Source organism: Ochotona princeps, chromosome 5 (assembly GCF_030435755.1).
Source record: "Ochotona princeps isolate mOchPri1 chromosome 5, mOchPri1.hap1, whole genome shotgun sequence".
In the NCBI taxonomy this organism is placed as follows: Eukaryota; Metazoa; Chordata; class Mammalia; order Lagomorpha; family Ochotonidae; genus Ochotona; species Ochotona princeps.
Window position 1 is genome coordinate 103,446,669 of NC_080836.1, and position 26,249 is coordinate 103,472,917.

At 53.4% G+C, this 26,249-nt stretch overlaps 1 protein-coding gene across 3 annotated transcripts in view; it reads left to right on the forward strand.

The window, feature by feature from the left end:
- The window catches only part of INPP5D (inositol polyphosphate-5-phosphatase D), a 107,665-nt gene that overhangs the window by 70,652 nt on the left and 10,764 nt on the right, over positions 1 to 26,249 (forward strand). For all 3 annotated transcript variants that reach the window (XM_058665118.1, XM_058665119.1, XM_058665120.1), the window contains exons 10-22: positions 5,308 to 5,414; positions 6,825 to 6,927; positions 8,116 to 8,312; positions 8,599 to 8,716; positions 11,185 to 11,281; positions 11,896 to 12,034; positions 13,001 to 13,109; positions 13,211 to 13,299; positions 16,606 to 16,687; positions 17,300 to 17,389; positions 19,057 to 19,170; positions 20,251 to 20,333; positions 23,283 to 23,370. In XM_058665118.1, coding sequence (XP_058521101.1) covers positions 5,308 to 5,414; positions 6,825 to 6,927; positions 8,116 to 8,312; positions 8,599 to 8,716; positions 11,185 to 11,281; positions 11,896 to 12,034; positions 13,001 to 13,109; positions 13,211 to 13,299; positions 16,606 to 16,687; positions 17,300 to 17,389; positions 19,057 to 19,170; positions 20,251 to 20,333; positions 23,283 to 23,370 — 1,416 coding nt within the window. The remainder of the gene's footprint in view (positions 1 to 5,307; positions 5,415 to 6,824; positions 6,928 to 8,115; positions 8,313 to 8,598; positions 8,717 to 11,184; positions 11,282 to 11,895; positions 12,035 to 13,000; positions 13,110 to 13,210; positions 13,300 to 16,605; positions 16,688 to 17,299; positions 17,390 to 19,056; positions 19,171 to 20,250; positions 20,334 to 23,282; positions 23,371 to 26,249) is intronic.

Below are 26,249 nucleotides of genomic sequence, written 5' to 3' on the forward strand. Positions count from 1 at the left end.
GTGTCCATATGGGATGCTAGGGTTGCAGGGGGCAGCTTAACCCACTGCATCACAATGCCAACCTTTGGGGTCTTCTCGCTGGTCCTCAGTTTGCTCTCCTGTCAAGGGGGTTGGTAATATACCATCCCGCCAGGCTGTTATGAGTCCTAAGAGGGAGCAGCCTGTAGAAGGTGCTGGGTACCCTCGCCACCACCACCATTCTCACCACAGTTATGGCTCTGTGAAGCTTTGAAGAAGGCAGAGAGGGGCAGAGAATGAGGATCAGGTAACCAAATTCCCTGGACACTGTGGAACTGGTAGGTTGTCACTCCTACAGAGCTGAACTCAGCCTTGGGCAGGGCCCTCTGTTTTGTGCCGTGTTGGGAAGGAACAATGGGGAACTAGTGATAGTTTGAGCAGGATGTCTAAGATGAGAATAATTGGCAAGGAACAATACCTGCTTCTTGCCTGCCCAGGAGAAAAGTTGGGGCCCAACTTTGGTAAGAGGAAACAAAAATCTAAAATGAAACAAGACATTATCAGAGTGCCTGGTGCTTCTGAGGGCCTTGAGATTGAGTCACCTCCCGTGGAACCAAGAAGCCTTGTGAACTCTTTCAACTTAGTGGACATTTTTCTAGCATCTTCATGTGCCTGGCTCATGAATACTCCCATAGGAGTCTGCAGCACACCCAAGGACTTTTGCTAGAACGTGAGGCAGACAAACAAGAGGTAACAGTGATGGAGGGTTACTTGGTGCTCTTCTGGGATGCTACGCAGGTAGATCTGACAGGCTTTAAAGGGCGAGTAGGGATTTTCTAAGTGAAATGGGTCTCAGGGAGGGACCCATGTAAACGAGAAGCAGGGTATTAGGGAAGTCATGCATTATGTATTGTGGCCCTGCAGGGAGAAATGGGGCATGTGGTTCCAGATGTAGGCATAGCCTTGGGTGCCAAAGTAAGGGTTGGAGCCAGGCTGCTGTGGGCTGGAGGGTGCTGGTGGGTTTGTAGCTGAGCAGGGAGGATATGCACCTTCATGAAGTGGAACTAGCGATGAGGGAAAGAGCTGAGCTCAGATCCGCGGCCCTGAGACAATCTAACTCACATCAGAAATGGACCATGTCAGAGTGGGTAGCCCAATGGGTTGCCACATGCCCACTTGGGTCCTGTCTGCTGGAGTTCCAGGGCCAATAGCACCTACCCCATCCAGAATCCAGCAACATTCCTTCCACCCAGAGAGGAATCTACAGGACTTAGCCCCCCCACTGGCACTCAGCAGGTGCTTGTTCAGAGACGGCCTGCCCACAGCCTGAGATGCTCACTGTGTCAGTTACAGATCCCAGCTCCTCTACCTCTTCAACACAGGCTCCACCAGGGCCAGGATGTCATCTTTTCTGTTTCCCACCAAATGCCGAATGCATGACTGGCTGAACACATAAATGAATGAATAAACATGTAATTGAATGAATGAGTGAGTGGGTTAAATCAGCTCACATGGCTCCTTGTTTAGGGGACTTCTTTGTAACTGGCATTGAGAAGGTGTGTAGCTCAGAGCTGAGGGCTCTGGTTAAGCTGGAGGCACATCCCAGCCCCACAACTTGATAAGAGCGTGATTTGGATTAAGTGACCTAGTTACTCAAAACCTTAATTTCTATCCACCTCCACGACACAAGAATCCCAAGGAGACTGATATGGGTGTGAATAGCATGTGTTCTGACCACCAAACCTGCCTAGTGTGTGCACGCACACACACGCACACACACACACACACACACAGCACGCACACACACGCACACACACACACACACAGCACGCACACACACACACACAGTACGCACGCACACACACACACACAGTTTCTTTGTTATTCTTTTATTATTATTATAACAAAATACTTGAGGCAGCATAAGTTTGCAAGAAAAGAGGTGGCGATTCATTGTCCAACATCAGGGTGAAGGGTGTTGGCTTGGCCTCTGGTGATGACAGCGATCAGAGATGGCACAGGGCATCACACAGCAAGAGACAGGGAGTGGGTGTGTCATCTTTCTCTCTCCGTCTCTCTTCCTCTCCTCCTTTCACTTCCTCTGCCCCTCCACCTCCTTATAAAGCCACCAGCATCCAATGATGGGGACTCCACCCCAACAACCCAGTTCGGTCTGCTCACTTCCCAAAGGCCCTATAGTTGGCTTGAGTTTCCACCTTAGGAGTGCCATTAGCTATGACTTCGGGTTTAAATTGTTTCATGAGTTTGGGTGCCAAATCATGTTCAACACACAGTCTGGTCATGATTATAAAGCATGACTCCCCCACAAAGGGAACCTACAATCACAGCCACAGTGCGTCTTCATCATACTCCGGCTACCGTGTTCTTTGGCAGTTTTAGCACCATGGCCTTCTGTTCGTCAGAAAAGCCAGTTGCTGAGTGAGGCTCACTCTCAGAGCACCTGCCGTGTGCCAGCCGTTGGGCTGTGGAGGTGAAGATGGGGGTCTGAGCTTGCAGGGGGTTGCATTCAAGCCAGGGAAAGGAAAATTTGAACAGACAGGCAAACAGATAAAGCAGGAAGGTATCAGGAAGTGGTGGGCTCCAGGCCGGCTGTTCAGACAGGAGGGTTATAGAGGGTAATGAAGAACAGGCCCCGTACCTGCTGTTCTCTGTCAGGACTGAGCATGTAGCAGCTACTGGCCGTGCAGACACCAGGGAGAGAGGCAGCTCTCCAGAGTTCCAAGCTGGGAGCAAGCTTGGGGTGTGGGAGGCAGAAGCCAGGCAGGGACCAGGCTGGAGGGCTCAGTTCCGTTTAGTTCTGAACTCAACTGGTCACCATGAGGAGGTGGGCTTGTTAGGAACAGGTGTTTGGAGATCAGCAGGGGTCCCAGGCAGTTGTCTGATGAGAGTCAGGGCCTGGGGATGCTTAGAGGAAGATAAGCCGAGGAGGAGTGACTCCAGGGAGGAGCGGGAGAGCTGCTGGATCTCAGGCAGGGAGAAGAGTGTCTAGCGTTGTCCACCTGCATGTGGGGTGCAAGAGGGTCATGGGTGGCCCTGATGGAGTGAGAGGATCCGGCCAAGATAGGGGCCACATGCTGGGGGCAGCCACATGGTCCTGGAGCAGGTGTCAAGAAGGACCAGAAACTCAGAGGCAAGGAGTGAGGCCTGGCAGTGGCTGTCGGGCTGGGAGCGGCAGGAATTGTGTCTGGTGATGTTTCCGGTCACTGCTGGGGCCCAGGCCCCCACTGCCCTGTGATGAGATGTCCAGCTCCAGATGACAGTGGAACACAGTGTGCAGAGTCATCAGTTCTCTTCTTAAAGGCAGGTAAGGGACAAAGTGGGCCAGTGAGGTGAGAGAGCGACACTGAATGAGAGCTGGAAGGTAGATGGCTGGGAGGAGCCATCTCCAGCTCAGAGGAACTAACAACGCTGAGCCCAAAGCATGTGGTAGGAAACGCTGGGACACCTTGACAGCTGCCGCAGAACCCACAAGGGGGTCAGGGCCCGATAGCATCAGGGGCTCAGGGTGGGAAGAAGGTGGGGACCGAGAGGTAGGCCTGCCTGAGCTGTCCTCACGCAGCCAGTGGCCCCCTTAAGATCTGACATTTAGTCCCCTAAGAAGGAAGGAGCTGAAGACCCGAAGGGCAGGGGAACCCACCAGGGTAAGAGAAGTGAGTGACAACTACTTCCTGAAGGTGGAGACCCTGCCCCTTCCAGAGGCTGCCAGTCGGGCCCTCCTCTCCTCCCCTCCATTTGAAGGAAGAGGCCAGGCTTGGGAATGGACAGTCATGGCCATCAGACTACCCACAGGCCCCACTGCCACCCCTGTCGGAAAACAGACGGCCAAGGGTCCCACACCTAGAGGGGAGCCTGCTGTGAGTGACAGTGAGTTTCCAAAGCCACAGCAAACAGAAAGACAGGACATGGGGCAGGTGTTTGGCCCAGGGTTTAAGATATCCCCATCCCACACCATCCCACATTAGAATATCTGGGTTCGATCCCCGGCTCTAGCTCCTGGCACCAGCTCCCTGTCCGTGCAGATACTGGTACTCAGCAGCAATGGTTCAAATATTTAGGTTCCTCCCACCGACATGAGAGACCCAGGTGGAGGTCTAGTTCAGTCTCAGATGTTGTGGGAATTCAAAAGCTAAAACAAACAAATGAACAAAAATCTACTATGAGAACACAAATTGTGTAGGATAAATAGACATTGAACCCTGAAATAAAAAAAGAATTCTATCTTAAAAGGAAGAGTCAGAGAGCAGAGGAAAATGAAGAAAGAGGAAGAGTCAGAAGAGAGGGTGCAGGAGAGAAACAGGAAAGGGAAGAGCAAGTCTAGGAAAATGGAAACAGCCTTGCAGAAGCGGAGGGGCAGGCAGACAGTCGGGGCAACTGGCCGAAGTGGAACCAAAGGTGCAGGGAGGGACGCTGTGGCGGACGAGAGTTTGAAAAGTGGGAATGTCAGCCCAGAGCCCCCCAGCCCCCAAACAATAAGTATCAGAGGGGAAGAGCAGAGACGTGGAGCGAGAAAATGCCTAACAGAATCCAGGGATGAGTCGCTGTGGCAGCAGTTTGTGGCTGACTGGGGTCTGGGTCCCAGCTGAGCTCTGCTCTCCACGCCAGCTCCATGCTAATGCATGCCCTGTACCCAGATGCCCAGAGGAATATAGGCATTCCCACTGTGCCATTATTGTGTATACAGAGTGAGCCCAGCAAGCCAGCCATCGTTCTGGGACTGGGGCAGCTGGCCCCAGACCTAAGTCCCCATCTGGCAGCCAAGGGCCCACCTGGCCAGCAGGCCCCAAAGCTGACGGCCCAGCAGGCCTGCGCAGAAGACAGGCAGAAGAAAGGTGCTCCTCGGGAGCCAGTCTCATTAGCAGGAAGCTGTGGTTTGCAGAAACCTTACAGAACAATTGGATTTTCTTGATTGTGAAAACAAATAAAGATTTTAAAAATTGATTTGAATGTAAGTTAAAAACAAAGAAAAATAAGGCAAAGAGAAAGAAAGGAAAATGAGGAAGGGAGGAGAAAGAGAGGAGAGAGCTGAAGGAGAAGGACCCGGGAAAGGAGAAGATGGGGACCGACCGGTCAGGCTGCCTGGTCAGGTTCTCGGCTCTGGCCAGGCCAGCCCTGTCTTACTGCAGGCAGCACGCTTCCCGAGCAGGGACACCCCTGGGAGGTGTATTCAGGAGCAGAGGGCTGTGGGAGAGCAGACACAAACTTGGGGCTCAGCCCAGGGCCAAGGAGGTCAGGTGGTTGGGGGCCAGGAGCTTGAATGCAGTGGTAACTGGATGTGTTGGTTGAAGAAATGAATGAAGAAAGAACAAGTGAACTCCCTTCTGCCCTCAGTCCTGCAGCTTATCAAGTCGCAGAAGTTTCTCAACAAGCTGGTGATTCTGGTGGAGACAGAGAAGGAGAAGATCCAGCGAAAGGAGTATGTTTTTGCTGATTCCAAAGTAAGCGGCTGCAACTGCTCAGAGGGTCCTAGAGGAATGGGAGGGGACACGCATCTCAAGGGGCTTGTGATGAACCACAGCTGCTCACTCAGACCTCTCGCAAAAGCCCATTTCCCAGCTGGGAAAACAGAGCTCAGAGAGGCTAAGGAGCGTGGGATCTGTGGTCATGGCTCTGGCCATCCTGCCAGCGCTGTGGTCGCTGCCAGGCAGAGGAGGGCAGCTCTGAGTCCAGGCAGGGGTGTGAGGCTTTTGGCCTCTCTGGGCTGAACTCGCAAGCCCTTGGAGCACCCTTGGATGGGAGCCTGAGTCTGACTGGCAGTCCTCCTGAGGACATCCATGTCCATGCGTTAGCCGTCCAGCAGAGCAAGAAGCTGCTCCAGCACTGGCTTCAGGAGGAGGATGAGGTGCTGTGGGGCCACGATCAGACCCCCGTGCAGCCCCCATGGTGACAGCTCACTCGGAAACCCCAGCTCACAGCCTTGCTGTGTGCGCGCCGCTATACCACTCACAGCAGGCAGTCCAAGTGGAGCACCTCAGAGCAGTGAGGGCACGCTCCTGCCAGGCACTTCTGACCCCACCCAGTGCTCGAAGGAGCTCCTACTGCCACATGCCCTGGGGATGCGTGTGGGGCAAAGCTGAAGGAAAGGGTGGTGTACAGCAGTGAGCTCTGCCGCATGGCGCAAGGGCGGAAGGTCAGGCCCCTGAATCTGAGACCCCTGCTGCGGAAGGCAGGTTTGGGCGGTCACCGCCTACAGAGGGCCAAGCGTGCCGTGCACTCCATTGAGGACCTCGTAAGGATACGCGGGAAACAGTAAGGCAGCCCCAGCACCTCTGACGTTCTGCTCGTCATAATTCATTTCTGCAGTTTACCTTTTCCTTCATCGCATAATAATCCATGCAAATGGCTGGGGAAGCAGCTAATCCAAATACACAGCTTTAAAATAACAGTGCTCGGCACAACAACCATTACCCTGGAGTACTCGCTTCCAGTTGTCTTTTATGAATAAAAAATGCGATGATACCACACACAGTGGTTTACAACTAACTTTTGGTACCTACTGAGAAATTGCGGCCATCTCGCCACTATACCAAGCCATCACTGCCTGATAATGTTGAACCCTTCCTGGGTCCCTGATCCAATGATTGCTGGATCCCCGTGCTATGGCTGAGCACCACAGTGCTTTTCTAATACCTTCCGTATTGCAGCGTGTGCTGCTGAGGCCTGCGAGCACTGCGTTGCTGTGCGCCCTGGCTGTTTCCGGGGAGCCACTCTCCATGCAGAGGGAGGGGTTCAGGGCCCACAAGCCCCTGCCTTGTGGCAGTGGACGCCTCTTTGCAAGGTGCTCGTACACTGCTCTTGGTTTTCTGGGCGCGGCTGTGTAGCACGTCTGAGTCTGTCTTCATCCCCAGAAGAGAGAAGGCTTCTGCCAGCTGCTGCAGCAGATGAAGAACAAACACTCGGAACAGCCCGAGCCGGACATGATCACCATCTTCATCGGCACCTGGAACATGGGTGGGTCCGCGTGCCCTCCCTCGCTTCCTCCCTCCTGCCCCCCCCCATTGGCTTCCTCTTTCCTGTCGCTGCTGCACTCGCCTCCTGCCCCAGCCTCACCCCACACCCCCTTCCAAGCACTTGTGCCCTTCCCCCCCCCACAAGCTGCCTGGGGCTGCCGTGCCCAAGGATGACCCAGGAGGAGTGCTTCTGCATCCAAGGGGCAAGTGTTAGTTGAGGAGCCAGACTGGACAGGAGAAGGGACTCGGGTCATACAGGGGTTGCCAGACTCATCCAGAAGCACACAGAGGGGTGAGGATGAGGATAGACAGCTAAATGGGAATTTGTTCACAATAAATGTGCTTTTAGCATATGTGTTTACTCAACAATAAATCAGTAAATAAGCAGATAGTGTTGTAGTATAGGGGATTAAACTGCAGCTTGCAATGCCAACATCCCACTTGGTTGCCGGTTCAAGTCCTGGCTACTTCACTTTTTTTTTTTTATGGCAAAGATTTATTTGTTTGAAAGGGACAGTTACTGACACAGATATAAAGGCAAAGAAAGAGATCTTCCATCCACTTGTTCACTCCCTGAATGGCCACAACAGCTGTGGGTTGGGCCAGGCAGAAACCAGGAAACTGGAACTCCATCCAGGTCTCCCATATGGATGCAGGGGTCCAAGCACTTGCACTGTTGTCCACTGCTCCCCAGGCCCAGTGCCAGGGAGCTGGATCCAAATGGAGTAGCCAGAACTTGAACTGGGGCTCATATGGGATGCTAGCATTTGCAGGCAGAGGATTGGCCAGATGAGCTGTCATTGCAGCATCCCCCAGAAGTCTTTAAACATCAATTTTAAAAATTCAAAAAAAACTTTCAAATTTAGTCCTTCCTATGTGGTGAAGTGCTGGCTTCCAGGCACCATAGAACGCACACCTGCTAAGGGACGGGGTGGGGCCTTGGTGACTCAGTGCGGGATCATCCTCCAAGGCTCGGATCACCACTGGGACCCTCTTCCCAACACACCTTTCCTGAGCTCTGAGGCTCGGAGACCTCTGGGCACTGGTGACCCCTGAGTCCTCCTCCCTGGGCACGTGCCATCTTCTCGCCTTGCTGCTTGAGGGACTGTGCACTTCCCCTGCTGTCTATCTGGAAGCCCCCCACTGGGAAAGCCTCTGACTCATTCCATGTTGGGTTTTGCTGTTGAAGGTAACGCCCCCCCTCCCAAGAAGATCACGTCCTGGTTTCTCTCCAAGGGGCAGGGAAAGACACGGGACGACACCGCAGACTACATCCCGCACGACATCTATGTGATCGGCACCCAGGAGGACCCCCTGGGAGAGAAGGAGTGGCTGGAGATCCTCAGGCACTCCCTGCAGGAGATCACCAGCATGACCTTCAAGACGGTGAGCTGGGGTGCGGGGCAGGAGACCTGGCTCTCAGCTCCCTAGGGCTCCAGAGGTCCCCCCAACTTCCAAGTGCAAAGAGGTGATTGCTTTCCGAGACTCATGGAGGTGGGCCATTGCTGAGGACCACTCCCCCGAGCCCAGCTGCCCGGGGGCACTGGCTATTTGCAGAACATAGGATGCTTAGTCTGAGACCCAGCATTGATGGGGAGCTGGGGGTGGGGCAGGGTTCCCTTGAGCCAGCCCATGCTCTGGGTTCAGCCCCACAATCCTGTGCACCCGCCAGGTGGCCATCCACACCCTCTGGAATATCCGTATCGTGGTGCTGGCCAAGCCGGAGCATGAGAATCGCATCAGCCACATCTGCACGGACAACGTGAAGACGGGCATCGCAAACACACTGGGTAAGCTGGGAGCCGGGCAGCGTTCACAGCCCACCCCATCCTGGCTCAGGAGTCCTCCAGCAGGGACGTCCCTGTCCCGGGATGCACTCGTCCTGGGCAGTGCTCTGGCCACCTGGATGAAGTACAGATTCTGACCCACAGGTCTTCCTGAGTCCCTAACCCAGAGGTGTCGGGGCTGCGGGCAGGTGCAGGGCATCCATGCTGAACAGTGAGAACTGAGACAGGGGAGAACAAACTTCTGCCAGCGACAGGCTGGGGGGCCTTATGGGGTGCACACAGCTGGCGGGAAGGAAGGGTAGCAGGAAGACTACAGGAGTGTGTGAGAGAGAGGGAGTACGTGTAAGGATGTATCCAACTGTGCAAGCATGTGGGGAGCTATAAGTGTGCAAGTGTGAGCCGGACATGTGGATGAGAACACTGTGGGTGTGGGTACAGGTATGAGTTTCTGAGTGTACATGTGTGCAAATATGTGTGTGTGTCCTGACTGTCCCAGTGTGATTGTATGCATCTCCTGGTGTGCATGTATAGGAGTGTCCAAGCACATGGGTGCACATGGATGTATCTGGGTGCCCACACACGGGCCTGCATGGGTTGCCTGTGTGAGTGTGTCTTCAGAGGGCCATGGCTGAAGCTGAGGACAGAGCCTATGGTTTCTGGTGCTTCCAGTCCAGCACAGGACAGCCCCCCGAGATAGCAGAAAATGGATGGGTCCCTGCAGCCAGCCATGAAAGGTGACAAACCACAAACTGCCCCATGCATGCCCACCATCCTCCTCCTTTCCTGCCAGGCTGCTTGGGGCCTTCAAGGGCACTGCACCTTGCCCTTCTTTGCCCAGGGACCTCCCTTGCCTGGGTTCCATCCCCTACCCCCACCTCAGGCTTCCTGCCTTTTCCACCAGCCTGCAATATAATTTGCTAAAATCTCTCACTGAAACAAAAAAAAAATTTAATAAATCCACATCTGGGGCAAAGCCCACTGCCAATACTGCTCCTGGTCCTCCCCATACAGCCGGCTGTGCCAAGCTCCAGGCTGAACATGGGATAGTCCCCAGTGTGGCAGGCGCCCTGCTCACATGAATTCAGACAAACAGTGTGTGAGCTAGCAGGTGCCAAGATAGGTCTGAGAGTAAGTTGGCAGAGGAGGGGTCAGAGGCACGGGGCACACAAAGGCCAGGGCCAGTGTGGCAAATGAAGAGATCACCTTCATTCCCACCCCTCCCTCCCCATTCCCTGGGGACCTTTCTCATCTGCTGCCCTGGTGGCTCCCAGCCCTCAGTGGCACAGCATGGGAGTCCAGTGACCCAATGCGCGTCAGCTGGCAGGACCTGGGTTTACTGTCACCCCAGCACCTGACGCCTTGTCCAGGCTCCCGATTCCCACTCTGGGGCCTGAGGAAGCTGGGCTGCGTGACTTCCAAAGTCCCTTAGGCTTCTGGTCCATCCAGAACTGTCCAGTGAAAATCGGACCACTGTGAAAATTGAAAGCCATGAAATTCATTGCCATAATAGATTTCATCCGAACTAATACAACCAAGCTGGTGTTCCTGTGGGTCTCCAGTCGCGAAAATTATCCCATACCTTACATTCTGTTTTCCAATTCCGACTTCAGACCAGTCACGTGTCAAGTGCTTAATGGCCACAGTCACATGATTTAATGGTGTACTGGGCGTGCTCCAGCACGGGTCATGGTCACCTGGCAGAGGTTGCCAAGCTTTTTTCAGTCAAGCCCAGAAGGTGAGTATTTTTGGTTCTGCAGGCCTTGTAGTCTCCAGTGCAGACACTCGACTTGCCTCCGTGCCTGAAAAGCAGCCAGGTGATCCTCGAACAAGCAGGCATGGCTGCGAGCCATTAAACGTGGCAGAGGAACCCTGAAACGTGCATATCGGATTTTAACATGCCACCCAGAGTTCTTCTTTGATTGCCCTCCTCCCCACACCATTTGAGGAAAGCAAAAGCCATGTTCAGCTAGCAGTGGGCCAGAGTTTGCTCACTCCAGCCTTTCTGGTGCAATTGAGCCTGCCGGGTTCCCAGGGGAAGTGGCTGCTGGTCCAGGAAACACACTTTGAGAATGGCTGGTGTCAGGCAGCGCCAGACTTGGCCTCACCTTGGCCTTGAGTTAGGAGGCTGGTTTCTCAGTGTGCCCTGGAGGTCTCTGACAGCCCCATCAGAGAAGGAGAGGCCAGGAAGGGCCATGCCAGCAGCCTCCATGCCCTGCCCTGCCTGCTTCCTTCACAGCGAGTTAGCCTGAGTTTTCCAGTGTGTGGATGCTGGTGCCTTCTGGCACCCACCACATCGTTCTTGGAAGAAGCCAGCACAATTCCGGTTGCACACCCACTCCTTTCACTCTCTCTTGTCTAGTGGACTCACAATGATGGCGCAAAAGCCCCGGGTGTATGCTGTGACATGGCCGGATACAATGATGAAGAGATCTCTCTCTCTCTCTCTCTCTCTCTCTCCTCCCTGCCTTTAGGGAACAAGGGAGCCGTGGGAGTGTCGTTCATGTTCAACGGGACTTCCTTAGGGTTCGTTAACAGCCACTTGACTTCAGGAAGTGAAAAGAAGCTCAGGTGATGGAGCCCGTGCCCTGTCAGGCCCTCCTTCCGCCTCCCTTAGCCTGTGTTTGGCTGTGACGGCCTCACACCCCTGCCAAACACTAGAATAACCCAGTCATCCTTCTGTGGGACCGCAGAGCTGTCCTGTCGGCCTTGAACTGCCCACTGTGGTCTCAGGAACAAGACTGCAGCACACCAAGGGGTCCCTGTTTGGCAGAATCTTGTCTGCAGGACAGAAGAGACCCACATGTCTTTAATTTGATCGAACCCATAACCTAACAGCCACCCTATTTCTAAAGCGTGACAGCTCTCCTGGAGCATCTGTGTGGCCCACAGCTCTTGCTGCCTACCATTGGCCCAGCTGCCCGGAGTCTGCCTCACTCTGATTCCCCACGGGGCAGGTGCCTCTGCTCCAGGCTCCACCCATGCGGTCCCACGTCCTCTGTAGCCCTGCCCTGCCACCCACCTGCCTGTGCAGTGGTCCCCTGCACATACAGAGGACACTGGGCTGGCCCACTGCAGCTGCAGGGCTGAAGGTTGTGCTCAAGACTCCTCCTTGGCCCCTGCCTTCCGACAGAGGGGTAAGGAGCGAGGGGGCCGGTGCTCAGGAGCCTCCTCTCTTGCATCAGGCGGAACCAGAACTACATGAACATCCTCCGCTTCCTGGCCCTGGGGGACAAGAAACTAAGTCCCTTTAACATCACTCACCGCTTCACCCACCTCTTCTGGCTCGGGGATCTGAACTACCGTGTGGAGCTGCCCACCTGGGTGAGGAGTGTCTGCTGGGGATACGGCTGCAGGAGCAGAGGCTCAGTACAAATGGTCATGGAGATGATGGACGCTCAACCTGAGGACGGGGGCTAGGCAGGCATGGCCACAGTGTGACAGGTGTGGGAGTAGAGGGGCAAGGTCAACAGCTTCTCCTGCCACAGCCGCCCTGCAAGGGAGCACAGGAGCCCAGCCAGAATAGACCCATTTTGCAGATGGGGATATTGAGGCACAGACAGGCTAAGGAAATTGCTCAGTGGCGACTACCTGTAGCCCCATGCCTGGGGTCTTTCTGAGGCTCCCACAGCTTTCAGCTGCTCCCAAGAACTGGGCAGCAACACTCATGGCTGTCCCCTCTCTATGCTCCTCCACCTGTCCCAGCTGCTCCTTTGCTCACAAGGTGCCCCTTGGGATAACTGCCTGCCCTGCCCCTCACTGAGCATGCAGATAGATGAGCACAGACACCTGTCTGACCATGCACCTGACCTTCCTCCGGGGCACTGTCACAGCCGTCCACTCACCAGGGCACAGGCTCAGTGTCCGGTATGAGGGGAGACAGGCCCTGGAGTCCAAGGCCAGTGTGCCCCAAGGATGTCAGCAGACTATGAGACGCAGCCCGGCCTGATGAGGGAAGCTGAGTTCCAGAGAGTTAGGGCTGCGACTTCGAGCAGGTGCCTGGGTCCTGGGAATGCTATCTCAGGCAGTTATTCAAGGTTAGGGTGCCCAGGCCCAGTTCCATGGGTCCATGAGCAAGTTCAGACATTCCAGGAGCTTCTATTACAGAGACAGCATTGCGATGCCTATGCAGGATTTTCTTTACAAACCTGCAGAGCCCCTTGCTGCACCCACACAGCCCCTGGGGGGACCAGAGTGTGGCAGTATGTCAGGGACCCAAGCCCAGATCAGGCTGCAGCACTGAGTAGCAAGGTGCCTCCTGTCTGACCAGTGCTTGGGCCCCTGTCGCAGGAAGCGGAGACCATCATCCAGAAGATCAAACAGCAGCAGTACACAGACCTCCTGTCCCACGACCAGCTGCTCACCGAGCGCAAAGAACAGAAAGTCTTCCTGCACTTTGGTAAGAACGGCACCCTCTCCAGGCAGCCCACCGTGCCAGCCAGCGGGAGGGTGGTGCCTGCAGGGGAGGGACTGACTTCCTGTCTGTTGTCTCTGTTTCAGAGGAGGAGGAGATCACGTTTGCGCCGACCTACCGCTTCGAAAGACTGACGCGGGACAGATACGCCTACACCAAGCAGAAGGCGACAGGGGTGAGTCCCCTGAACACCTCTCTGTCCTGTGTGCCCACCCTTCCCCACTGTCACACCTGCCCCTCAGGAAGCAGCAGAAAGTGGGAAGCATCTTTGTGCACCAGACAGGAAGAAAGAAAAGGGAAACAGAAAAAAGCAAAAATAAAGCCACGTGTTCATATGTGTCCCAGGGCAACCCAACCTATGTACTGCTAAGAACCAAACTTGGACCCTGATGATGGAATTTCTGTCCTGAAATTCTGAGATTCCAAGAGAATTTCAAGGAGTTATTTTCTTAGTTGGGTTTCAAAACACATTTTTAAAAGACAATGAGTTCTGTGATCAAACATGTTTGTGAAACTGCCAAGTGAGTTGAAGTTAAACAGGATTTGTCACTGCAGGATGCATCAGAGTCTGTGTGAACTTAGGAACACTTGATTCTTCTCAGAAGATTCATTTCCTAAACTTGATTGTAGAATATTAATGAACCCAATATGAGTGAGACCTGCACCATTGGAAGTGTCTGGTGGGAAAGACAGGACAAGCGAAAGCTAACTCTTACCCGAGGCAGGAGATGGCCCAGGGTCTGGTGGAGAACGGCCAAGCAGCGGGTAGATTCCAGGACAGGGCAGGAGACACAGAGGCAAACCCAGAGGAGGGATGGAGACGAGTGCTGTCCAGGGTTGGGCCAAGATGCCCAGGACACGACCACAGCCCCGAGGGCAGGGTTGTGGTCCATCATGCAGGACAGGGAGTACATGGTCTGGCCTGACTTCAGTGTATGTTGGAACCCATGGGGGTTTGAGATGGGACCATGAGGGGTCTCCGCATTGGCCAACAGGAGCCACGGAAAGCCATGCTGAGGGCCTGGCAGCAACCTAGCGGCACATATAGAGTTTTGGGGGGGTTGTTTGTTTTTCTGTTTCTTTGTTTGTTTTTAACTAAAAAATAATGACATTTTTGTGGAGTGCCCTGTAGTGTCTCTGTGCCGGTACACAGCATGGTGTCCCATGAGGGCCAAACTGTCTATCCCCTCCTGCATGTAATAAGCCTTGATGGTGAACACAGCCACAATCCTTTCTCCCGCCTGCTTTTGTGGCATGGGGTGTTAACCATGGTTCCCCTCCATGCAACAGAACCCCAGGCCTTCCTACTCCTCTCCCACTGTAGCTCCTGTCTGTTAACCAACCCCTCCGGCCCTTCCCCCGCCTCCCCTCAGCATTGCCAGCCTCTGCTCCCACCACTCCGTTTTTGTTATTTTTTTTTTTTTTAGATTTATTTTATTTTTAGGAAAGTCAGATTTACAGAGAGAAGAGGATACAGAGGGAAAAGTCTTCCATCCACTGCTTTACTCCCCCAGTGGCTGCAATGGCTGCAGCTGAGCCAATCCAAGGCCAGGAGCTTTTTCTGGGTCTCCCACACAGGTGCAGGGTCGCAGGCTTTGGGCCGTCCTCCACTGCTTTCCCAGGCCACAAGCAGAGAGCTGGATGGGAAGTGAAGCAGCCGGAATAAGAACCAACACCCATGTGGGATCCCAGCGGTTGCAAGGCGCTATCGTGCATTTTTAACTTCTAGGAAGTCAACTCTTCCGTCCCACATGCAAGTGAGGTCACATGGTACTCACTGCACTGGGCTAGGCATGTTTCCCTTAGACCCGATAGCCTCTCCTGCTGCCCGTGTTGCTGCAAATGACAAGATGTCACTGTTCCTGTGGCTGACAATATTGCATTGCGTATGTATGCCACATTCTCTCCATACATCCCTCATTTCATGAGCACTTGGTTTGTTCCCATGGACTGGCTACTGCGCAATGTTGGGACACCTTGGCAGCAGTTAGAGCTCACGTCCCTTAGGTGTGCACCCAGCAGTGGGGTCCTGACTGCTCGGCAGTTCTGCACCTCCACACTGACTCCCGCAATGACAGTACTCAGCCTCCCATCAGCGGTGTGTGAGTTCTTTCACCTCCTCATCAGGGCTTCTGTCTAGGTATAAATGATGAAGATGGGCCCAGCGCAATAGCTCATGGGCTAAATCCTCACCTTGTAGGCACCAGGATCCCATATGGGTGCTGGTTCATGTCCCAGCTATTCCACTTCCCATCCAACTCCCTACTTGTGGCCTGGGAAAGCAATTGCAGGACTGCCCAAAGCCTTGGGACCCTGACCCACATCAGAAACTCAGAAGAGGTTCCTGCCTGCTGGCTTTGGATCTGCTCAGCTCCAGCCGTTGTGGTCACTTGGGGAATGAACCAGCAGATGAAAGATCTTTCTCTCTGTCTCTTCTCTCTATAAATCTGCCTTTCCAATAAAAATAAATAAATCTTAAAAGAAAAAAAAAGGATGAGGGTGAGGCAGGAGACCAATAAGGAGGCCATAGTGATGTCAAACTGAGAGGTGATTAGGCCTGAATCAGGGAGACAGAGGAAAGAAAAAATGAAAGAGGGAACAAATACGTTAAAAGATTCAGTTAATTACAGCTGGAAAATCAGAAGGCCAAACTGGCTTGGAGAAGAAAGCCAAGCTTGTTTTCAGCCTGGTTGATGACATCAGTTTAGTGGATAATCTCAACTCAGATAGCTGGAAGGCAGCCGGGAATCCTAGATGACTGCTAAAGTGTGGAGGATGAGACGAGAGGGTTGATGGTCAACTTGGGGATGAGAAGATGAAGAAGAGATGGCAAAGGAACCAGAAGAGCAGGTGGAGGGGGACCAGCAGCCCCTGGGATGGGCAGTTCGTGAAATCTGAGTGGTAGAGAGGCTCATGGAGAGGGAGGGGGCAGCCAGGGAGGAGGAGAGCCGGACACAAGGAGCTAGCCCATCACCTGATTCGGAGTGCTGAGCGCACTGGAGTTGAGTCTTGGAAGTGTAGTCAGGGTGATTCTCTACCAAGGCTGTGCAGAAGAACCATAAGGAAAGCTTTCCAGAAATACAGGGGCCTGGGCCGCAGGCCCTGAGGTGTTGAGGCAAGGGGCCTGTTCCAAGATGTGACTGGAAACCTGTGTCTACCCTGCGAGACAGGCACCCTGCTCTGGAGGATATGCAAGAGAAATCATCTGTTGTTCCAAAGACAGACATTCCCAGCTGGCTGGTAATCTCCCAAATGACAAACCAGGTTAGGTCAGGCCAAGAAGTTATAAATGTGCATGTGCGTACCATTGGACATTCTTGGTAGGAATAAATAAAAGGAAGAAAAGAAAAATGATAATTGAAAGAGATGTCAAAGAGGGAAGAATTAGAACCTGGAGGGCGTGGGGTTGGGGGCTTAGGAGGTTCACTCAGGAGGGTTCTTAAGGCAGCAGGTGTTTTACAAATCTGTGACTGACTTCCAGATGAAGTACAACTTGCCCTCGTGGTGTGACCGGGTCCTCTGGAAGTCTTACCCGCTGGTGCACGTGGTCTGTCAGTCCTACGGTGAGTTGGCTCAGAGGGCAGCATCAGGCGGGGAGGTGACCTTAAGCCTCCCTGGAGCGCCCCCTTTCACTGCTCCCTCGGCTGGAGGAGTGTCCAGCTTAGGGCACCTGGTCTCCTTTCACCTCCAACTAGCTGTCTTAAAAGAACTTTCTACAACTGAGCTTTTCCCCTTACCTCCTCCAAATATAAATATGTTTGCCACTTTCCTTATTACTCTCTGGAAGAGCCATCTACACTGCGTGTTCTCACTGCTTCACCATGCACTCTGTCCTTATCCTGGAGCCACTGTGGGCTGGGGAAGCGCCTAGGTCTGTTGCAGATGATCTGAGTGTCTCTCGATGCCCACCAACTCTGGGCCTTGGCCTCCTCGCCAGTAGACTGGAAAACTTCCAGGGCCCACACTGTTGAAAGATCTGTGAGTCTTTAGGAATGAACAGGCTACACTCATTTTATCCAAGGTTTTGGCAGTGTACTTGCCGCTTTCCACGAACCTTTTATGAAGCAAGTCGTGGACGGTCCACCAGCCAGCAGGTGCAAAATCCTGACACTTCTGTTTGCCTCTGAGATTTCATGGCTGCTGCTTCCCTGTTCGTCCACCGCCCCTCCCTGCAGGCAGCACCAGTGACATCATGACAAGTGACCACAGCCCCGTCTTTGCCACGTTTGAGGCCGGGGTCACCTCCCAGTTTGTCTCCAAGAACGGTAAGTGGTGGGCAGTATCCATTTCTCTGAATTCCTTCAAAACAAGGGGCCTTGGGTGCCTGTCTGCCCATTGCAGCAGACAGGTGTCTGCCTTGGGAAGGGCAGCAAAGCCAGTCCCATCAAGTCTAAGCTACATCCAGAGAGCTTCAGTCCAGAGAAGGTCCTTGCTCTGTTTAGCACATATGCCAGCCTCTTCAAACTCCATTTTGGTAGAATTGCAACCAAAATGAACAAATCAGTATTAACTGAATTGTGGCCTGTACACCCCCAGAGATGATTCCTGGGAGCCACAGCGGGGCATGTCTTAAAAATGTGTTCATTCCCATATGCTTTCCATTTCTTTTGCACAAAGCAACACTGGTCATTTCATTCAGCACTGTGAAATAGTTTATTGAATTACATTTTAAAGACAGTGGTAAGTAAATGTTAGCATTGATGCCAGCAAGCAGAGGTGGTTACAGCTGTGACAGTGTCACGTGTAGGCTGAAGTTTTGGGGTGCCACTAGAGTCAAGAAGACAGATTTGCAACAAGCATTATGGCATTAGTGCTTAAGGCCACCCTGGGAGGCAGGGACCTGGGGACCCAGGGAGCCTGAGGTCATCTCCCCTGCCCACTGCCCACTTCTGTGCTCAGCACACAGTCCAGGCAGGGGTGAGAAAGGCAGGGGCAGTGCTCCTTACCGTTGGGGCCAAAGGCCACAGCCACCAGGAAGGTGACCTCCCCTTTCCATCCAAACCTGGACTCGCTGTCTCCATCCTAGCACTGCCACTGTGCCTTCCTGGGAAGCATTCCCTGTCACTGGCTATGGCATCCTCACTGTCACGTCTCACTTAGCAGGCTCAAAAATCCTAACTAACTGTCTGTATGGTGTAAACTTTTAATTAGGGAATCTCAACGGAACCTGAGCTGTGGTTATGCATCAAGGTGAAGGAATTCATGAGGGGGGAAGGGTTTGGGGTGAAGGGGGGGAATCCCAGTACCTATGAAATTGTGTCATGTAATGCAATGTAATTAATGAATAAATGAATATTAAAAAAAAAAAAAAAAATCCTAACTGCCTGAGCTGAGTGTTGGTTTTTAATAACTACAAAAGCAGAGCCTGGCCCGGCTGAGGGGCTATGCCTGAGAAAGGCAAGAAGGAGGCGTGGGTGGGCAGAGGAAGAAAATCATACGCACTTGCTTGTAAGTGACTCAGAACGTATCAGGAAGGACCCCTCCGTTGAATCAATAGTTACAAGCAAGAAAACTCAGGCCTCCAGAAATTACAGAGGCAGACTGAGAAGTGGAGGTGGCTAAGTGTCTAAAGGGCAAAGAGCAGGGATCCCTCACTGTATGAGCTCAATAAGGGATCAGATGCGGCCCCTGAGTGACTAAACAAGCTGGAGGCTCCGGTGAGGAGGCTCAGGGCATGGCCCGTGGCGGTGAGTTGAACACCAGTCTTGACTGCCCAACTTTTCTCTGCTCATGGCCAGCTCACTAGAGCAGCTGTGAGCACCATCAGGGGACCCAAGGTGCTGGTAGAGTTCCTGGCCAGCCACATGGAGCTATGGGAAGGCACTCCACATGGGGAGGGAGCACCTGCAGGGAGGAGGCCATGGGGAGAGGCTAGCTGGAAATGCCCTCCCCAGGTGTGCTGTGTGACTAGACACCCTGTTCTCCCTTCCAGGCCCAGGGACAGTGGATGGCCAAGGGCAGATCGAGTTCCTCAGGTGCTACGCCACATTGAAGACCAAGTCTCAGACCAAGTTCTACCTGGAGTTCCACTCAAGTTGCCTGGAGAGTGCGTGGGCTGGGGGACCCAGAGGGAGGTGGGAATGGGCCACATCTCTCACGCACGGGGTGCCATACCCCACTTTTCCTGTCTGGAATGGGCTCACAGTCGCACCTGGGTGGGGGCTAGAGAAGGAATGCTGCAGGTGGGGAGGGGCTGAGGGGCCCTGTTGCCCAGGGGCAGGTGCCACCATTGCTGTACCCACCCTAGCCACTCGTGGCAGAGCCCCTTGAGGTCCCTGACCGCCACCAAGCTCTGATTCAATGCAAGAGTCCTGGGCCATGATGTGGAGCTCATGGGGGCCAGTGCCTGGCTGGACAACTGCCCTGTAGGGGCTCTTTCCACACCTCAGACCTGTGTTCCAAACACCCCAGGAACCAGTCAGCCTCCCACCAGCCAGCAATGCCCAGCTGGGATGGCGTTGAGGAAGCACATCTTCTGGTTGACCTTTCCATCCCCCTGAGCCTGCAGGTTCTCCCTGCTGCATGGTCTGGGTAGCAGCAAGGGCTGCGGCAAATCTGCAGAAGGAGGCATTTCGTGAGGGCCAGGCTGGGATGCTTCCAGAAAGCCTGCCAGCTACCGCTCTGCCCCTCGGAACCTGCCGGCTTTCTCCCCACTCTGAAGGCCCATTCCTGGTGGCCAGGCCTCAGGGTCAGCGCAGTTCCAAAAAAGATGAGGATTTTTGCACAGTTGTTTTTAATAAACTCCCCAGACATTTGCATATATCTCTATGGAAACAGCATATTAGGAAGCTTAAATTAGAGTTTCAAAAGGCTGCTGTCTTGAGTGGCGTGGGCCGAGCTGTCATGTTTCCTAATCCTGCCTGTGATAGGATGATTTCTTTGTTGCCAGGCTTGTTGTGAAGAGGAGCTTGGGGCAGGGAGTGGGGTGGGCGGAGCTTTGATTTTCCTAAAAATACTTAGGCCATGTTGGCAGATGACCAGCCGCCACGCAGATGCACGGTCCTCCCCACCCCCTCACACCTGACTGCTTACGATGCCCAGGCCCCTGGGGATGAGACTCAAGGAATCTTGGCTGTGTGGTCTCTGCTGTGTCTCCTACAAAGTCATGCTTCTTGTCCTCTTACAGGTTTTGTCAAGAGCCAGGAAGGAGAGAATGAAGAGGGCAGTGAGGGCGAGCTGGTGGTGAAGTTCGGCGAGACCCTCCCCAAGGTAACCCAAAGGCGAGGCAATCTCCAGGGAGACCTGTGTGCTTCCCCATGCCAGCATAAGGCCAGGAGCAGGACAATGGTCAGGGGCTGACCAGAAGCACATGGAGGGAATCCCAGCCTCGGGGCAGGCTCTCACTCAAGGCTATTCAGTCTTTCAGCAGTGGTAAAATTGACACTCTCCTTGCCTAAATCCTAAGTGGTGTTCACTTCCTGCAGTGGAGCTCAGGAGAATCTGGAAGTCAACTCCTCTAACCACGTGACTTTGCGAAGGGGGAAGCTGCAGGACAGAGCAGAGAGATGCCTGTGCGCAGGCTCCTGGCTATGGGGGAAGGTTCAGGACTCAGCCCCAGAGACCTCAATTCCCCATCACACTCATGCATCTGTCAGCACCAGCTGGCAGGCAAGGCAGGGGGAAGGCATAGTGAGGAGTCGGCTGTAGAGGAGTCCGTTGGCCTTGACCGAGCTCTGTGAGTACAGAAGACACTTAATGTGACCATAACCCTGTGTGAGCAGAGGGTGGGATTGAACACAGGCAGGCTTTTCTGATGCCAGAGTGATGGTGGAAGTGTTTGCTGTTATTGAATAGGAGCCTTCTGGATCTCAGGATGTTCACGCTGTGTACAGAGTGGGGTAGATCCGGTTCTTTCTCATATCCCAAAGGAGAGGGCCAGGGAAGGGAGCCAGAGGGCAGGGATTTCAGGGGCTGTCCTAGGAAGTCCCTTGGCAGTGACATGCTAGATGACTTTTATTTTTCAATTCCGGAGTCAGAGAGAGTGCACAGATGCATTCCCATACTTCGGTTCACTTCTCAAACTCCCACAGTTGCCAGAATGGAGCCAGGACCAAGCTGGGGCCAACAGGGACTGAAGCCAGGAGCTGGGAACTCAGCCCTGAGTCTACCACACGGCTGGCAGGCACCACAACTGAGCCTTCACCCTTGCCACCCAGGGTCTGAGTTAGCAGGATTCCCAAGTTTGAAGCCAGAGCCAGTAATTGATAAGGCCATTGGAATCTTAATGTTTCAACTGCAAGGCCAGGGGAACTTGTATAGGTGGAGGAAGGGCCATGTTCTCCCGAGGTTAGCTTCACCCTGTGGTCCAGCACCAGAATCTCCAGGGTCTTGTCTCTCCACACCTGCTGCTCCTCTTGCCCTAACCCCTCTTGCTGCCCCGGGTCCCCTCCTACAGTCTTGACCCCTCCTAGTTCCTGTTGAGTCATCCTCAAGCCTGATGGATCTTTCTGGGATGCCCATCTGATCTTAGTGACTTAGTGTCTTTGTTAAGCAGGCCAAGCCCCACTCTCCCCTGCCTCACCTGCAGCCCCCGCAGGCCCTCAGCAGCCTCTGCTACACTTCTGCCCCTGGACCTTCCACTGCCCCTCTGCCACCTGACGACCCTCTTCCATCTCCCATTTCAGCACCCCAGGGGTCTCCCCCTGCACCTTCTAGTGGGGTCACCAGAGACACCTGCTGTGTGTACTTCTGCCCTTCCCCCACTGCAGCCTGGTGATGCCGGGGCGTGTCTTCCGCAGCTCCCACCCTGGCCCCAAGTGTAACTCAGAAGCAGACATCACTGCAGATAAGGAGTCGCGTGGTGGGTGCAACCCCAACATCCCCAAATGGCCCAGAGCACCCACTGACTTCCAACCATTGGTTCTGAACTTTCTAGGTTTTTAAATGTTTATTTTTCTAACTATTTGAAAGGCAAGTTACAGAGAGAGAGATCCTTTGTCTGCTGGTTCTCTCTCCGAATGGCAGCAATGACCAGGGCTGGGCCAGGACAAAGCCAGGGACTTCTCCAGGTCTGCCATGTGGGTACAGGGACACAAGCACTTGGTCCATCTTCTACTGCTTTCCCAGCAGCATTCGCAGGGATCTGACCAGAAGTGAAACAGCCAGGCCTTGAACCAGCACCCATATGCTGGTGTCACAGGTGGAGGCTTAACTTGCTGAACCATGATGTCAGCCCCATGGTCTGGAACTTTCTAATAGATATACAGTAAGTCTATGTTGCTGACCATGACCTTAGAGCCTTCACTATGGCTTTTCTGTAGAAGGAAAAGACAAGGATTTGTTTTCTTTCTGTGCTAGGATACCCCTTGGGCTGCCCACCGCCTTCCTGAGTGCCTGGGTTGAAGTCTTAGCTTCGCCCCCAGTTCCAACTTTCTGCTAATGTGCACTCTTCAGGTCACCGGATGATGCCTCATGTGCTTGGGTCCCTGTCCACCCATGTGGGAAACCCGGATTGGGCTCTGGGATCCTGGCTTCCACATGGCCCAGCTCCAGCTGTTGTGGCCATTTGGGATGTGAACCAACAAATGGAAGATCTCACTTTGCCTGTCTGTTGTACCCCTCTGCCTTCCAAATCAATACACATAAATAAATATATTTCTTTAAAAAAGAAGAATCAGCTTTGGGTTGTTAAAAAGTGCCCTTGTGAGCAGGCTGCAGTAGCCAGCACACACATAAGTTCCGCCCTGCACCTGCATGCTCGTAGCCCTAGCTTGAAACGTTTGAGGTTCACTCAATGGTGAGCAAAGCTTGGCATGAACTCTCCCTAAGGCAGACTAGCAGGAGCTCTGGGAGCTGAAGCCCAGACTGGGAAAAGTGGCTCCCCTGAGGGAGCTGCAGACAACCTATGCCCATCACCTGCGGGCCAGACCTCCCACACCCTGCAGGACGCTCCAGCCCCCGCCCGCTGCGACCCTGGAGAAGGAAGGAGAGGGAAGTGACAGGTGTGTCGTCTGAGTGCAGGCCAGTATGAACACAGGGGAGGAGGTTAGCACCCGCCTTGCTGCCCACCTGCTGCCCCGGGCATGGAGATAGAGCCTGAGATCCGACTAAGAACACTTCCTGGCCTATTTCCTCATTAAATTCCCCACGTGCAGATTGGGGACCCTCATCCACCTGCTCCCCACCCATCACTCACACCCCACATCCTTCTCTCTGCAGCTGACACCCATTATCTCCGACCCTGAGTACCTGCTGGACCAGCACATTCTGATTAGCATTAAGTCATCTGACAGCGATGAGTCCTATGGTAAGAGCCTATGACAGGTGCTGCACCAGACTGTTGACCCACAGCCTCTGTGGGGAAAGCCCAGCTACCACTTCCATCCTGCTTTCCTGCTGCTCCTTTGCCAATCTCAAGGCGCCAGAGGGATCATTACAGTAAGTCGTCCTTTCTGCCCCGTTGGCTTCTGGGCAGTGTAACAGCAGCTGCCAGACCTGTGTTAGCCGAAGTACTCAGAATCTGATGGTAAAACTCCAAGTTGGTCAAATTGAGCATTTAAACCTGGGAACAATCAGCTGGTTGTTCTACAAGCCTGGATTTTGCTATTGAGTCTTTTTTTTTTTTAGGATTGATTTATTTTGCTTAAAAATCGGATTTACAGAGAGAGAGAAACAGAAAGAGAGATCCTCCATGCCCTGGTTCACTGCCTCAGCTGCCAGAGCTAGGCTGGTCTAAAGCTGAGAGCCCGGAGCTTCTTCAGGTCTCCCACGCAGGTGCAGGGTCCTCAGGACTTAGACCATCCTCCTCTGCTTTCCTAGGCCACAAGCAGGGAGCTGGATGGAAAGCGGGGCTGCTGGGATTAGAACCAGTGCCCACAGGGCATGCCAGCACTTCAGGTGGAGGATGTGCTTGCTACCCACCACACTAACCTGAGGGCTTCCAGTTTTACACTTTTCTTGCTGAGTGAGTACAAGCATTGAGTCAGATTTAAAACAGTATGGGTAGTGATTAGTTACAGTGAAAACTGAAAAACTCCCCCTTGAAGACTAAAGCATCCCTAGTGGCAGCTAACAGACCTGCTGATTGGTTAGGGAGGCACGTTTCATGGCCCCAACGGAAGAGCTCTCTGTGCAAAGAGGTAACAATGGGGCTGTGAATCACTCCCCCTGTGGACAGAAAGCTTGCTCCCTCTTAAAAAAAAAAAAAAAGATTTATTGTTATTGATTTATTTTAATTGGAAAGGCACATATACAGAGAGAAGGAGAGACAGAGAGGAAGATCTTCCATCTGCTGATTCACCCCTCAAGTAGCCGCAATGGCTGGAGCTGAGCTGATCTAAATTTAGGAGCCAGGAGCTTCTTCCAGGTCTCCCACACAGGTGCAGGGTCCTAAAGCTTTGGGCCGTCCTTAACTGCTTTCTCAGGCCACAGGCAGGAGCTGGATGGGAAGTGGAGCAGCCAGGACACAAACCAGTGCCCTTATGGGGTCCTGCTAGTTGCAAGGTGAGGATTTAGTCACTAGGCCATTACACCGGGCCCAGCTTGCTCCCTCTAAAAGCACAGTGGAGGTTTCTGGAAAGGTCTTGCGACATGGGAACCAGTTGTAGGGCACCTGACAGCAGGACAGCAGGGATAGCATCTGATTGACTTTGGCCTCTATGGTCACCATTGCAGTCTTGGCCTCCCATCTACTGAGCCTTTGTCACTCCCCAGAGCTGGGCCTGGTGCCCTGCAGATGTTATTTCATTCAATTCTGACAAGATCTTATGAACCAAGGTACTATTGCCCTAATTCATAGATGAGTACCTGGAGACTCAGCGATCAGGTCACACAGATAGTAGTGGTCTGTGTCCTCATCTGAACCAGATGTGCCTACACCACTGCACCGCTCACCACACGCCCCGCCCTCCTGGGCAAGTCTCTAGAACACCTGCTGGGGCTCCATGAGGTAAGACCCTGAGTGTGGCTTAGGGCGGTGGCCACGTCTGCCCCGCTATCTCCTGTCACCTGTAGTCAGTGCTGCCCAGCGTCTGGGTTCAGCAGGCTGTGAGGTCCTGTAGCTGCACCAGCTGTGTCGTTAGAGACGCCCAGGGTCTTCGTTAACACCCTTAACCTCTCTGCGGTTCCTGCCCTCTGCCAGGTTCACCGTTGTACTGAGCTGGAGCGGAGCATGAGAGAGCAGGTGGCCAGAGAAAAAGGCTAAGAACAATAGACCAGGTAGCTCTTGGCCAGGATAGCAGGGAGCCGGACTCAAGCATGACAGCAACATGGTCAGACTTGCCTCTTACAAATCTGTATTGCCAGAGAGGAAGTCAAAGGAGAAACGGGGAGGAGAGGCTTCAGTGGAGAGGTGTTGCAGGGGGCGAGCATGTGGCCATGAGGCGAGGGGGCTGTGGGAGCCACACTTGGATTTGCACAGCTGGGTTAACAATGTCCCATTTCTGGCCATGGGATCGGTCAGAGGAAAGAGAGATGGCCAGCCAGGGAGGCCGGGAGGAGAGCAAATGGTGTCAGGCGGAAGAGACCATGGACACAGCAGCAGATGTGGCAAGAGGGCAGGGACATAAAGAGGGAGCAGTGTCCCTTAGACCAAGGGGCCTGGGGCAGGAGGGGAGGATGGCACGGATGCAGGGTAGCGATGCCTTCCAACGCCAGCAGTTGAAGCTCCCTCATGCTCCCGACTGTGCACTTGTCAGAGGGTACAAGGTACCCCCTTCCTTGCTGGCATTTTGTGCTAACTTCATGCCTTTTAGGAACACTTTACTGCTTCATTAACTTGAATTTCTCAGGCTAAGAAGGCAGAACTACTTCTCGGTTGCTGAAGCCAAGCAGTCATAGTTAGTCTCGTGACAAGCCTCTGTCATGATTTGCCCATTTGTCTGCTGGGGATGTCTCCAGGGTTCAGCTCTGACATGGCCTCATCTGTGACACTGGCTGCAGGTGCCACTCCCAGTCAGTTACTTCCTTTGTGCAGAAGTGTGTAACTTGCACATCCTCTGACTTACCTGTCTGGCATTATTTCTTGCATTGCTTCTTACACATATGTGCACATACACACCACATGGCAATCTGGCTGGCCTTCAATCCTGGCTTTCTGTTGGACGTTATGCAATTTAATTTCTATTTTATTTTATTTTACTTTATTTTATTTTATTTTATTTTATTTTATTTTATTTTATTTTATTT